At 35.6% G+C, this 13638-nt stretch overlaps 3 protein-coding genes across 4 annotated transcripts; 1 reads left to right on the top strand and 2 right to left on the bottom strand.

Moving 5' to 3' along the window:
- Positions 1 to 1528: 1528 nt before the first annotated feature.
- On the bottom strand, positions 1529 to 2795 carry LOC117138693. Of its 2 annotated transcripts, none has more exons than XM_033300953.1 (4): positions 2659 to 2795; positions 2394 to 2574; positions 2081 to 2336; positions 1529 to 2028 (listed from the first exon to the last, which is right to left on the bottom strand). In XM_033300953.1, coding segments are annotated over exons 1-4 (792 nt in total). In that variant the 5' UTR covers positions 2661 to 2795; the 3' UTR covers positions 1529 to 1675. The 2 variants fall into 2 exon arrangements, with proteins under 2 accessions (XP_033156844.1, XP_033156843.1); XM_033300952.1 differs by having other exon boundaries at positions 1638 to 2031; positions 2659 to 2794.
- A 1208-nt stretch (positions 2796 to 4003) lies between these two features.
- On the top strand, positions 4004 to 6745 carry LOC117138660. Its single transcript, XM_033300893.1, is given in 6 exon segments — positions 4004 to 4011; positions 5378 to 5434; positions 5791 to 6038; positions 6176 to 6256; positions 6311 to 6680; positions 6682 to 6745. Coding segments are annotated over 6 exon segments (828 nt in total).
- Positions 6746 to 8034: 1289 nt separating this feature from the next.
- LOC117138692 (MORN repeat-containing protein 3) lies at positions 8035 to 9287 on the bottom strand. The gene is made up of 2 exons (XM_033300951.1): positions 8601 to 9287; positions 8035 to 8543 (listed from the first exon to the last, which is right to left on the bottom strand). The coding sequence occupies exons 1-2, from the start codon at positions 9076 to 9078 to the stop codon at positions 8104 to 8106; spliced, it is 918 nt and encodes a 305-aa protein (XP_033156842.1). The 5' UTR covers positions 9079 to 9287; the 3' UTR covers positions 8035 to 8103.
- Between the last annotated feature and the right edge of the window lie 4351 nt (positions 9288 to 13638).

Here is a 13638-nt window from a genome sequence, read left to right as displayed (position 1 = left end):
TGTACAAATTTAGTTTTAATAGGTGGAAAATCGAAATTATTTATTTTTAAGAGTGGCCAAACGAAAAAAACTAATTTTAAAGGATGGGCAAACGTTAAAATCTAATTTTGAAAGATGGGCAAACGTTAAAATTTAATTTTAAAGGGTGGGCAAACGAAATTTTTTTGTTTTAAGAGGTGGGCAATCGAAATTATTTATTTTTAAGAGTGGGCAAACGAAAAAAAATCATTTTAAAGGATGGGCAAACGTTATAATCTAATTTTGAAGGATGGGAAAACGTTAAAATCTAATTTTAAAGGGTGGGCAAACGAAATTTTTTAGTTTTAAGAGGAATTGGTTTTAAGAGTGGGCAACAAAAAAAAAAATTTTTAAAGGTATTTTTAAGGGTGGGCAAACGATAAAAACTAATAATAATGTTTGGGCAAACATTTTTTATGGATAATATTTTGTTTTAATAGATGGTCAAACGCTTTATTCTCTTAGTAGACCGAGGTAAACTTGAATGTCTTATATTTTTTAAAGTATAAATTTTTTCAACATTCTAAAGGGTGGGCAAACGATGTTATTGCGATTTAAAAATAAATAAATACTGGACGTGAGCAAAAAAAAAACTAATTGGTGGGCAAAAAATGGGCAAATGCTTCCAGCTTTTAATTTTCAAAAATACGATTTTTCCGAACCCAGCTTCTTGATGAGATGATTTCCAGCGCCCATAAGCCGCTCAAAATTGTCGCGCCCCGCTGTTATTTTATTATTTTGAATACCGAGTCTAGACTTTGGTGCTACATAGGAATAATTCATATTTACTGTCAATTAAAATCTGTTTAAATTGGTTTACTACTAAAACTTTAAAATCAAGGGTGCATGTCAAATTTGTGAACGCTTCACGTGTGTATGGAACCCAATGCTGACAATTTAGTTACCATTATTCCTTGCTTGTCATATAAGCTTTACTAGCTTATATGCCCGTTCATCGTAAAGAAAAGCGTATACTATATTCGTTAAAAGTATGTCACAGGCAGAAGGAACTGTTTTCGACCTTATAAAGTATATATATTTCTGATCCGGATCATTAGCCGAGTCGATCTGGCCATGTCTGTCCGTATGAACACCTCAATCTCAGGAACTATTTAAGCTAGGAAAATTAGACATGAATATTCCAGAAGCATAGGCGCAGCGTAAGTTTGTTTCTAAATCGCCCAAAAGTTCCACACCCACACTTTTTAAAAATGTGTTCATATTTTTCACATTCTTATTTTCCAAAAAATCTTTTTGCCACGCCCACTCTAACGCTCTAAAGCCGCCCAACACTAAAGTATTTAGATTTTTCTTCGTTTTATTGATTGTCTTGCCCATTTGTATCTGCATTCCAAAAACCCTGTGGCTACGCCCCGCCTTTCACCTTCATAACGACCAACCAGTCACGCCTACACTTTTAAACCAATTTTAATTTTTTTCATTTTGTTCCCTAATATCCCAGACAAATAATGAAAATTCGCGTTCCCATTCATACTTGCTGAGTAACGGGTATCTGATAGTCGGGGAACTCGACTATAGCATTCTCTCTTGTTTTATTTATTATTTATATTGTTAAAGCTGATAAGGATATACGGGATTGAAATATAGGATATTCTTAATTAATTTTAATCCATAATCTATAGTTTTTATGTTGGCTCTAATCTGAGGATTCCATTTTCAGTACAAATTTCTCCATTATCGCGTTAAGACGCTTACGTTCTTTTAACTGCTGCTGCATTAAATCGGCTATCTGCGTACTCAAAGCAAATAATGCTTCCGTGTTAGCTTTAGTTCGCTGGGCGTTTAAGCGGGATTGCCTATTTAAGTCACTAAGCTCCCTTGCTATATCCAAGAGGACCGGAACAGAAAGTTCCTGTTCAATTTCGAAAGTAGTTTCTTTAAACCGCTTTCTTTTTTTAGGAGTAGTCTGTGATGTGTTAGCGCTAGAACTATGCTCTAACTGACCACCCAAACGTCTAATATTGATGGAGCAATCCTCATCTTCATAGTCTTCTGAAAAATATTGGTGATAAAAAAAGACTTTATTATAACACTTCCTTACGATCTGTCACCGTGGAATCGTCTTGGTCAGTTTTTATGAATTTCAAAGAAACACCGTGGCTCATTTCAGCTTGATCCTTGGGGCAGCCCTCGGTGATGGTATCTGCCATATCGTACAGGTCGCAGATTACAGCAACTGCATCCTCCAGCGGAGTGAGAGTATCTTGGTATAACGATCCTTTGCCAGTAGCCTTAGAGTTCTCTAGCCGATTATTAGTAATTTTTTTTCGAATGCAACTTTTCCAGTCTTTCCAAACCTGTTAAAATCGTTTCAAAGGTGGTAGTCAGTTCCATGTATTTTGTTTAGTACCTACCCGCTTCCATTCGCAGACCTCCTTGATAGGCGGACCTACACTATTTAGCTCATTTGTCAATCTTTTCCAAGCTGCCTCCGCCGCTTGCTTGTCGCCTTTAAGATAATTTTTAGAGATGATTGGATGTCGTTCCATGAATGCTACGAAGATTGCATCCTGTTGGGCTGTTCTGTGCTTACCCCTGAAACAATCAAAAAAACACAAAAATTTAAGATTCAACACAGCAGATTTTCGCATCAAAGCTTTTCGCAGTTGAGCTACTGACATTTCACAGGGATTTTAATTTCAGACAAATAATGCCTTTCCTATTTTAGATGATAACAAATTTATTATATTATTTTATTTTATATTCCTTATTTTCTGTTGTCATTTGCGGCCGGTGTGGCTCTACCTCTGACAATACAAAAATACCACTAAAAATGTGTTTAAGATACTGAAATTGAATTATTGCGCGGACTTAAACCATTTTACAATTGTTTCGGAGACTCAAACCGTTAGAATGAAATTAGTGTTTTACTTATGAAACTGATTTTACGTAGAAGCCTTGAAACCCAAACCACATGTCATTTTATACCCTTCACACTTTATTGGTTGAAGAGTATGAAACAGGTAAAAAGAAGAGTTTCCAACCCTATTCGCATATATATTCTTTATCAGGATCTCTAGAAGAGTCCATCTATTCGTCCGTCTGTCTGTGTGAACGATTCGATTCTGCAAACTTTAACAGCTAGTTAAGATTAAGGTTGCAGATTCCAGAGTTATACCCACAGTGCAAGTTTGTTTTCAAATGTTGCGCAACAAACCGCCAAAAGATTGGCACGGCCACACTTTTAAAAAATATTGTAAAATGTTTTCATAATTTTATTCTATCGTTTTGCCAAACAAATTTTTGCCATGCCCACACGCGATAGAGTTAACGCCCAAAAACTACCACGCCCACACTTTTCTTCGTTTTATTGTTTGTCTTGTCCATTTTTATCTGTATACCAAAAACACTTTTGTCACGTTCCTCCTTTCACCTATAAAACGCCCATAACACCCACACTTTTAAATAATTTTTTAAATTTTTTCTCATTTTTTCCCTAATATCTATCAATATCCCAAAAAATGATTAAATTTCGCGTTCACATTCACACTACCTGAGTAACGGGTATCTGATAGTCGGGGAACTCTTGTTTGACTGTTTGTACGTGACCGTTTTGAGGAGTTTGTGGGCGTGTCAGCATCAGTAAACTGCTGCGCTGCGTCTATGACTCTAAAACCCTCATGCTTAATCTTAACATTATATCTTTTATAGTTCCTGAGATCTGTTCATACGGACATACGGACTGACATGTCCAGATCGTCTCGGCTCTTGATCCCGATCAAGAATATATATATAAAGAATTTTATATCATTTCTTCGCTGTGGGACGTGCAAGAAGTTTTCTCAGCAGAGCAAAGGGTTTCTAATTGGCGACATGCTTGACATATCATACATTGATCATACATATGTTAAAAATATAGGTTATACGTTCAAATACTACCTTGAGAATGAATAAGTATTTTACTGAACTTGGTACACGTGCCCTTGTATGTTCATCATCCTTATCTACATTTCTGATTCTCGTCATGTTGTGGTAAATCCATTTAAGTTTTTAAGTTGTGTTTTATGTACTTGAGCACAAATTTGATGCCCGCACGTAATGGGACGTTTTCCTCCCCGTTGGTTTTTCTTCTGGTACCTTCGAACTTTTGAGTTACACAGTCCGGCGGCCATCATTTTATTGCACTTGAAAACTTAATTAGGCCAAAATGCGGTGTGAAAGCCTATTGATGGAAGAGAGAACTTTCATTTCGACAGCTGTTATGGCTTTTTATTACACACATCAAATGTAATTCGTTACAAATTTGATGTGTTTCTATCCGTAAAACGGGAAAATATGATAATATATCCTGGGACTTGGTTGGTTTTAAATTAACCTCGTCTGTATATATTGTGTATGTATTTATCATTGAACTGTATTCGGCGGAAATATTTTAATCATTTCTTGTCCGGTAATCTAGTTTTTTTTTATGATTTGATAACTCAGTATGTTAATAATTTCTCAATTATTATTGCGAAACTTTCCACTAGAAGTGAATTTTTCAAGATAATTTTCTGTGCAAAAATAACTGCACCCGTTACTCGTAGACCAAAAGGGTGTACTAGAGTCGCTCATTCAGATTCGAGAGGCATAGACGCAGCGCATGTTTGTTGACTCATGTTGCCCACCACCTCCCACAAACGTCCCATTGTTTCGACGCTCACACTTTTGAAAAATGTGTTGATTTTTTAAAACTTTTCTAAATATCTATGGATTTGCCAAGAACATTTTTCAACGCTCACAAACATTTTAAAAATTAAATTAGTAAAAATAAATTTAATAAATTAAATATGTAGTATTTATTCCTAATTCCTATCGATATGCGAGAAAACTGTAGAAATTTCTCTTTGGCACTACCACTAGATATTTAACGGGCATACAATAGTCGGGGAACTCGAATCTTTTGTTATATATAGATTTTTTAAATAATTTGTTTTTAAATTTAAATTTTAATTTATACAGTTTATAAAATTTTAATGATTACTTTTGGTGACAGCATTCGAGATGGTTACATATTTTACAATAAATTGGTGGTAAGTTATTGGTAAAATGGTGACCAAAGTATAATGTTTATTTTATGTTTAGCTTGCTTCGTTAATAAATCTCCAATTTGCATTGCAAAAAAATAAACATTTTGTGTTTCCTGATTGGTGTTGATGTTATCCCCAATCTAGTTTGTCTTATCCTTACGCATACATTATAACTGTTGCGACGAGGTTGGCCCGTGGAGAATGCAGATAAATTTAATATTTAAATTTTCGTAGCTGATTTGGTTGCATTTGTTATTCAATGTTAAAACCATGAATTTGGCATTGTTTTAATTCACTTTAAACCACATAAATTCAACTTAACGTGCAAGGCGACAGCTCACGTGCGCCTGAGTGGCGTCAGTGGGCAACTGCGTAATCGTTGCCTTGTGCGTTTGTAAGTGTAAGCTGCTCGCTTATTGCTACGAAAATGTCGCGAGAGAGGGAGACTTTAGCTAAGCACGCTTAATTCAATCAAAACCACGATCTACTGCCTGTTGAATCGATAGTAGAGCTCTTGGCTGCAGCAACTACAGTTCATTCAAATCCAAAACATTGTATAATACCGCTCTAGAGATGATTTACTATAGGTGTTTTGAGAGTTTCGTATTATTGCTGGTGTGGTTATTGGTGCAGTGTCCTTTAATTATTGCAAAGCTGCGTAAGTATCCAATTGCACTTAGTGCAAAGGATTGTTTTGTAACGCTTTTTAATAACGTTTTTAAATGCATTGAACGTAAAATAGTAATTTTTTATTCCATATAAATATTTTTCTGTTAGCGTCCACAATTACACCATGCGCCCGCAATGAACCTCTTTTGGAGCGCTGTATCATTAACGCTGTGTACCAAATAAGGCCTTTACTAGTGCATGGCAACCTGGGGGATGGCTTCACAATACCTTCATTAGAACCGTTGTCCCTAGATAATATTGAATTCAGACTAAGTAGTCAATTTCAAGCTGTTTTCACGGATATTGAAGCCAACGGAGGGAGTAACTTTGTCATTGAACGCCTTATGTACTTAAGACTAAGCATTGTTAAAATGAAGATTCTATGATATTGTTTTTTGCATGAAGTGCCAAACCGTTAGACACATCGTACGATCTCTGGATTACACTTCCGCGCATAGACTTTAGAGGGAAGTACTCGCTGCATCTGAATTTGCTACTCCTAGACATAAAAGAAATAGGAAACATGCACGGAAATTGCGGTAGGTTTTAACTTAACATAAAAACTAAAACAAAACTCATTTGTTTAATATCAGAAAACGCAAAAGCATTCGTTAAAATACGTGGCTCTCGGTATCTGCGAAATGGCAAAGACTATGTGAAATTTACCAAGATGACCATGCGCATTGATTTTAAGACTTTTAAATTAAACCTGGCAAACCTGTTTACCGGCGATAGAGTTTTTGGTGACGTAGGAAATAGACTTATTAACAACAATCAAGAATTATATCTGAAAGAGATTGAGACAAGCATAGAGCACAGTCTTTCGAAAAAGTTTTTAGATGTGGCAAATAAAATCCTTGCCAGCGCCACATTCGATGAGATGTTCCCCCACGGAAAGACGTTTATCAATCCGATTACACACCCGCCCACATTACCATCATCGGGAGTCAGTCCAGCAATATTTGAAGTTCAAAATCCCGAAGGAAGTATTTCACATAAAGTGTCCTTTTAAAATGGATTTGAATTAAATACACATTTTCTAGGTCAATATTAGGGATAATCACACTCTATAAAAAAAAGATTGATAATTATAATGTGTTTATTGTGTTTTTAAATTGTATCAACTATTTCTAAGTTAGATGAAATTATGAAAAATACAACATATTTGTGAAATTATGAAATAATATGGTCAGAGCTATGAAAAAGTTTTAGATCCAGTTCCAAGTCTGTTTTTGAATTTACATATCAGGCTCGGACTTTTTAATATGTAAATTCACATCTAACTGCACAATGGGGACAGCTTGGAGAGGCACACATAGGATACACTCCCAGCAATACACCTTCATCAGGGTGCGCTGTACTATTTCTTGTGCTTCTTTTGCTTTTGATTAATCACCGGCCACGACAAAGATGAATTTACACAGATTTTTCCCGTAAAAGTTTTTACTTCCGTTTCAGGGAGGAGGGCAGTTAATTGCGTTGGATGGACCTTAGGTTGCCAAAAAGTGTTACTGCCCTCGTGATATTCAGCTGGCTATAATTAAATTCATGCGACGCAGCTGTCACTGGCAAGAAAAAGCATTATCGACTTTTAGGTGCTTAATATTTCAAATGAAAATGTTTTTGATGTAAACAGAGGGAAGCCAAAAAACCTTGGCTACATCTTCCACTTCCGTACTGACCAATGCCTTGCAAAGTGTCGTCGGCATTAATTTCATTTATTAATTTTTAACTACGCCCGCGCACCAAAATAAAAGGAACTTGATAAATGGAGAGCTTGCAGGAGAAGCATTACGTAGAGCGTGCGCTGGGAGGTGGTTTGAAATCTTTTTCTTTTCTTCCATTGTGCGAGTACCCATTTGTTGTTGCTTTTTTCCACTTCTTTTTTTCGACCTTTTTCTTGCTAATTTTTTTTTTAATTCTTTGCTTTTCACTTGAAAGCCGCTCAAAAACGTTGAGATGCTCCGAGGCCCGTTAATGTCCTTTCTTTTATCATTAAGTAGAAAACGTGGGTGTATTTTTTGGGGGTTGTGGGAGGGAGGGTGCTTCATCTGGGGCGTGGCAAGTCTGTTTTGTTGGAATAAATGGGGGTGATGGGATACACAGGTATTTTTGCTACCATTAGAAAAAGCCTCTCTGGCGGCTTAAGTTCTTGTTTAGTAAAAGAAAGAAAAAGAGCTAATTTATATAAAGCAAGTAAATAACATTTTAAAAATGAATAAGCAATTTATGTAAGGAGCTTACTGCTTTTTATATGTACATACATGAACTGCAACTATACCAATATTAATAATAATATTACAAATTGTTATCACATATAATTTTTTTTTAATATTGATTTTGCCAAATTTTAACAATCAACTTTGAAAAGTTTACGGTCAAAAAGTTATATCTGACTAATATTGGTTTCGTTTCTGGCAACATTTTCGCAGTCGCAAGTGCATCCAAACTCAGCTCTGGGGTAGAGGTCTACAATTGTTGGTGAAGCAAAGCGCTCTTCGCAGGACGCGTACTGTCGGTGATGGTGGATAAAGGCAAGACTGACCCTGTCATTGAATCTACGATGGGGCTTATTGCTAAAAGCTTTGTGCATTTGAAAAAGTTTTCGCATTATTTCGTTTGGGTACTTAAGATAGTTTCGTGGAATCGGATACGATGTTATTACAGTATTACAACGTATATTTGGTTCATCCTGTACCACCGACGTCTTTAAATTATCATTTTCCCACATCCCTTTTTGAATTTGTCCCGTGTGCATATGATAGAAAACACCCTCACCATTTTTGTATCCGCGTGCAAAGTGTCCTTCGTACCGGTTTCCATTAGCTGGTTTAAATTAAAATGTTAGTCGGGAAATTCTATTAACAATTATTATTTACAAACCATAAAACATTACCCCAAGTCCATGCCTGAAATCTGTTTCCCATTCGCCCGCATAAATATTCCCATCGTTGTACCACTGGATGCCCAAACCGTGCCGTCGATTTTTTATCCATTTTCCGAAGTAGACACATCCGTCGGAATAAAATTGCTTACCTTCTCCACATTTCATGTCATCGTACCATCTTCCCGAATATATCAGCTGTACCTCAGTTCCGCGTTTGCGTAGCATTGATCCGACTCCCTGCCGTTTGTTCATCACCCAGTCTCCCTCATAAATGAGCTGACCTTCAGGATGTTTTTTACCAAAAAAGTACTGGCAAGTTCTCTTTGCCGTCTTTTTGACGCCCCAGCCCTGGTGTTTGTTGCATAACCAGTAGCCCGAGTAGGACCCACCTCCAGGATAATAGAAAGTGGCTCTTCTGCCCGAGCTGCAGACTGGTTTGTTAGGACAGAAAAATCGTTTCAGGCAGGTACTCATACTTTCAAAAAAAACTTTGACCTGGACGCTTAAAGATATGCTAATGTGAGAGTTTGTATATGCATGACAATTGAAAATTGATTAAATTGATACAGAAAGAAATGTGATGTTAGCGAAGACTGGATTTATCTTTTATAATAACTCGACCCTTGAGCAACTTAACAAATGGACAGAAAACACCAAACGACAGGAGTACAATTTACAGGTTTTTCCGAACTACTTTACAATACATTTTAGGGTAAGTTTTATGTTTAGGATTTGCGTGTGAATAAACCGTATTTAATATGACTGGAAAGCGAAAAGGAAAATGATTGTGTACAAATTGTGGATATCGAATGGGTTTTTTTTTTGTGACACTTAAAGTTTTCGATGAATGTAAACTGATTTACCGATGGTTCAGAAAAAATACACTTGACTTAGAAAAGAAGATTATATTAAAATCAACCTTTTGGGACTTTGTAAACTTTCCTTAATTTTTCTGTAGATATAACGAATCATTTTAATTGTCAATATCTTTAAGAATACCTATATGTGTTCTTAGTTTATATAATTTATAAATTTTTGTATATGCTATTACAAAAAAAACTATAAGCTGACATTGGAATAATAGAAAAACACAAACATTCGTTGTTTTTCATAAAAAAGTGTTAAGCTGCGGTGTAATAAGCTTTTAAACTAAATACATATAATTTCAGTTTTAGTTTGATCAAAAATATCATATATCTGTCCTATGAGCAGTCATAAAGTATTGTTATTCAGTATACAAAAATGGTTCTATAGGCATATTGCCACGTCCACTTGTCCACAGTCCGCCAAAAACTGGAACGGTCACACCTTTAAAAAATGTTTTGGTACTTTTTAAAATATTTTGATTAGTTATTATCGTATTATCAATACAAATTTTTCACTCCCACTCTGACGCCTACAAAGCACCCAATACGACCACACTTTTAAACCATGTTTACCTTTTTTCTTATTTTAATCCCCAATATCTATAGATAGCCCGAGTTGGCATTCACACTAGCTGAGTAACGAGTATATGATAGTATATGACAGGAACGCGAATATAGCATTCTCTCTTGTTTGTTATTTAATTTATTGTTTGTGATAGCCTGTAAGTAGGTGGCTATAGAATAGAATATCCGTCGTATTGAGATTGTTTTAAACTATTAAACCAAACCTATTTCACTTCGACACTACACTAATCTATAGGGCTTTCTTGAGCACTGACATTCATAAATGCCAAGTTGCTAAAATTATTTCTTAGACTATTATTAATCAAAAGAAAAATGCGATTGCTTTCCGTGCAGTTTACTGAAGCGGTTGATCAGTTCGGGTAATTTCTTCTCTTTTGGGAGCAACAGAAAAGAAATCAACCTACGGGCTAAATAATTGCAAGTGACAGGAGCTTTAATTTTTCTTCCTGTTCGACAGCTTGTGCTTGGAATGTATATGATAAGCTTAATTAAGTTGGTTGGTTCTTATTTTTTTTTTTAGTGAAACTCCCAGTCAACGCAATCATTTGGTTTTCCATGTCGTCTTCCATCCCCTTGTATTGATAAACTTCAAATAAAGAAAACATTGACACAAAAGAAAAAAATATATAACTCAAACAAACAAGTAAACCTTTTTGGTTTTAGGTTGAGTGAAATGGAAAATTTTAATTGCTTTGCCCATACATGTATATCCATAACAGTTACAGCGGTTTTATTTAATAAACGTGTGCTACTTTTAAAGCAACTAAAAAGTGAAACATTTCTATGTTTATTAAGCAACAGACAATTAAATTATTAAATTATCATATATAATTGAAATGCATCGCGGGTTAATGTAGTTCAAATAGAAAATTTTAATCTCTGCAAGGACCCACAAAATTAGTTTAAAAAAAATCAAAAAAATGAACTATTATCCATTATTAAGACAAACAACAGGAAATTTTAATATTCCCAAAATAACCATTTAAAACCCGCTTTAGGACTACGAAAGATGAAACTGTCTGTATATCTTTCCGCAATTCGATCTGGTTCTTTGGAACACATCACTTATCCTCGTGACATTGTCTAAATCATGAGGGATGTTCAATTATAGCCATAAAACAAAGTGTATGAAAGAGTTAGGTCCGACGGCATAAAATACATATCATTTATGTAGGGTTGTTTTCTCGATTGTTGAGCTAGACATCGGGGTAGAAAGCTTTTTGTTTTAATTTAACCCTTTTATCCAACCTATGCCTAGTGGGCAGTGGCCAAACACCCAATAAGGGGTCACCACCTAATTAACCCCTTTTTCTTAATTAAGGGTGCGAACTACTACTGCCACACCCACTATAACCACCAACGTTGAGAGTATTTTAAATTTGAAAAATGTAAACATTTTATTTACGAAGTATTTTGTCTTTTGGTGTGGGTAGTCAAAACTTGAGTTTCTTTGATTTGCATGAGCTAAAGATTCTTCAACTGGAAAGAAAAACAGAAAACGAGCGCCAACAAAAATTTGAGCTTGAAACAAATTAACAGTCCAATGATTATTTTCAAAAGCAAACGACCAGAAAGGCAAAGTTGGGGTCTATGGTACTTATCATATCCCTCCCTCCTCCTTTCTGGGGCCAGTTCAAAAATTAGAAGAGGCCATAATTTTAATGAACTTTCTTTTGGAGTCGCGACCTCCAATCAAATAAATACTCCCTGGTATCCAAAGCAGCTGTCGAAAAAGGACTTATTATTTTTCATTCTGCTCTGCCCACTTGTCTTGGGTTTTGATCCAAGTTTTATCCAAGCCTTGATGAAAGTTTCTTTGCCAAAAGAATTTTTGTGAAGCAAAGATAGTATACAGCTATAATGTTTTAATATAGACAAGTTTACATAGTGAAACGAATAAAATCGACGGCCAGAGCATACGTTATTTATTAATTCGAGTTTTATCGCCTATTTAAATAAGTTGTCGGTTCCCTGCTCATTTAATCTGAAATCTTGACGAGCTGCGAACAATTTCGGAGACCCGCAATAGATTGCTCTTGAACAAAGGCTAGCAGTAACAACTCAAATCAAGACTCATATGTAAAAGCATGTATGTATAGTTCCATAATATCTGTACATAATAATAAATCGAAATTGCTTTGTGTTTCACAAAAAAATATTTTTTATTGGGCTTATAAAACAAAGAAAATTTTTCTTTAAAAGCTCCATATGTATTCAGCGATATTAACACTCACTTATTCTTCATTAGTAATTAATATGTTTTATCTACAGACCCAACGCCAAAATTATCATTACTATTTTTAATATCTCTGCGAAGCCCACAAACAAAAAAAGATAGATCTCTATTCTCGGAGGAGAGACAACCCCGAAATGATTGATTAAAGGCTTGGGGTTGGACAGTTAGGTAGCCATTTAAGACCTCAATGTGCTCCTAACTCAATCTTGCCTAATATTTTACGCTCATTTAGAGCATTACTGGAACAGACAGTGACGTACCCTCTTCTTTACAATAGACTTAACTCTTGAACGGGCCCAAAATGAATTGCAACTGTGGATCAAAGGATCACAATGAAGCGGATGGAAAAAATAAAACCAACGCCCGCTTGACATTTGGCTGCTAAACAAACAAATACTGCAAAAAATGAGAGATGCAAGGAAAAGAAAAGGAGAAAAACGGACAATCTGGCAAGTACCCATTCATTGCGGGGGTGATACTCAGGTCAATCAAAGGCTGGGATCTGACGTGTGCAGTTGCACTACGGTGTTGCCTTTCGTTTTGAGAAAGGGAATATGAGTCTACTTCCTTGTTAAAAAATGGAAACTGAAATTGAAATTGTGTCATTTCATGCCATGAAACTAATGGGGAGGGGCAATTCCAAAGGACACATATACACCTGGTCTTTACTACGTTTATGCCCTTTGTGTAGCCTTTTTCCTTTTAACTGACATTTTTAATTGTTTGCGTTTAACGGTTATCAGAAGAATAGCAAGGAATGCAAGCAATACTAAAATTTATAAAAATTTTTATTTTCCTTTGGGCTTTTTATGACCTAAACTCTTGTCTTGGCCAGTTACCATTAAGCTTAGAAGTATCTAAGTGTCATTCAGCCTAATTCTTCCCAACCTCTCCACGATTACTCCATAAAAGCGCTTTGCACTTCAAAAATTTGCGCATGCACAGCAATTTTTGCCTTGCTTTTCATTTTGATTCTCATTTTCATTTCCTTGCTTGCCTTCTCCTTATTTCAATCTTAATTTTTTTGTTGGTGCTTCTTTGGGGTTGAAAATAATTCATTTATGCAAATGAGGGGTGTTTAAAATTAAGCAAAGAGCACGTAGGCTAGCAAAAGCGGCACAAAAAACAACAACAAGAAGCGGCAGAAATAATGAAGGAGGTGACTAGCTAAGTGGAATGAAAAAGGGAACGAAAACGGCCCGTGCAAGGAGAGTAAGGCCTTTAAAAATGTTTAAAACAAAGGTTTTCCCTCCCTCTCTTTAGAACCACTCAAACCCCTGGGGTCCACTGTATCTCCCAGCTATTTTCCATATATTTTTTGTTAGGTATAAGTTACAAGTTTAAGGT

This window comes from Drosophila mauritiana, chromosome 2R, assembly GCF_004382145.1.
Source record: "Drosophila mauritiana strain mau12 chromosome 2R, ASM438214v1, whole genome shotgun sequence".
Classification (NCBI taxonomy): domain Eukaryota; kingdom Metazoa; phylum Arthropoda; class Insecta; order Diptera; family Drosophilidae; genus Drosophila; species Drosophila mauritiana.
The sequence above is the reverse complement of the archived record's forward strand: the minus strand, read 5'-3'. Positions and strand labels throughout refer to the sequence as shown.

What these genes read in the sequence shown, in the direction of transcription:
- LOC117138693 (XM_033300952.1), bottom strand. An exon ending in AGGTCTGCGAATGGAAGCGG is followed by an intron (nt 2,337 to 2,393) that starts GTAGGTACTAAA and finishes CGATTTTAACAG; the next exon opens with GTTTGGAAAGACTGGAAAAG. An exon ending in CGATTCCACGGTGACAGATC is followed by an intron (nt 2,032 to 2,080) that starts GTAAGGAAGTGT and finishes AATATTTTTCAG; the next exon opens with AAGACTATGAAGATGAGGAT.
- LOC117138692 (XM_033300951.1), bottom strand. Translation starts at nt 9,078, where the DNA reads ATGAGTACCTGCCTGAAACGATTTTTCTGTCCTAACAAACCAGTCTGC. An exon ending in ACTTGGGGTAATGTTTTATG is followed by an intron (nt 8,544 to 8,600) that starts GTTTGTAAATAA and finishes AATTTAAACCAG; the next exon opens with CTAATGGAAACCGGTACGAA.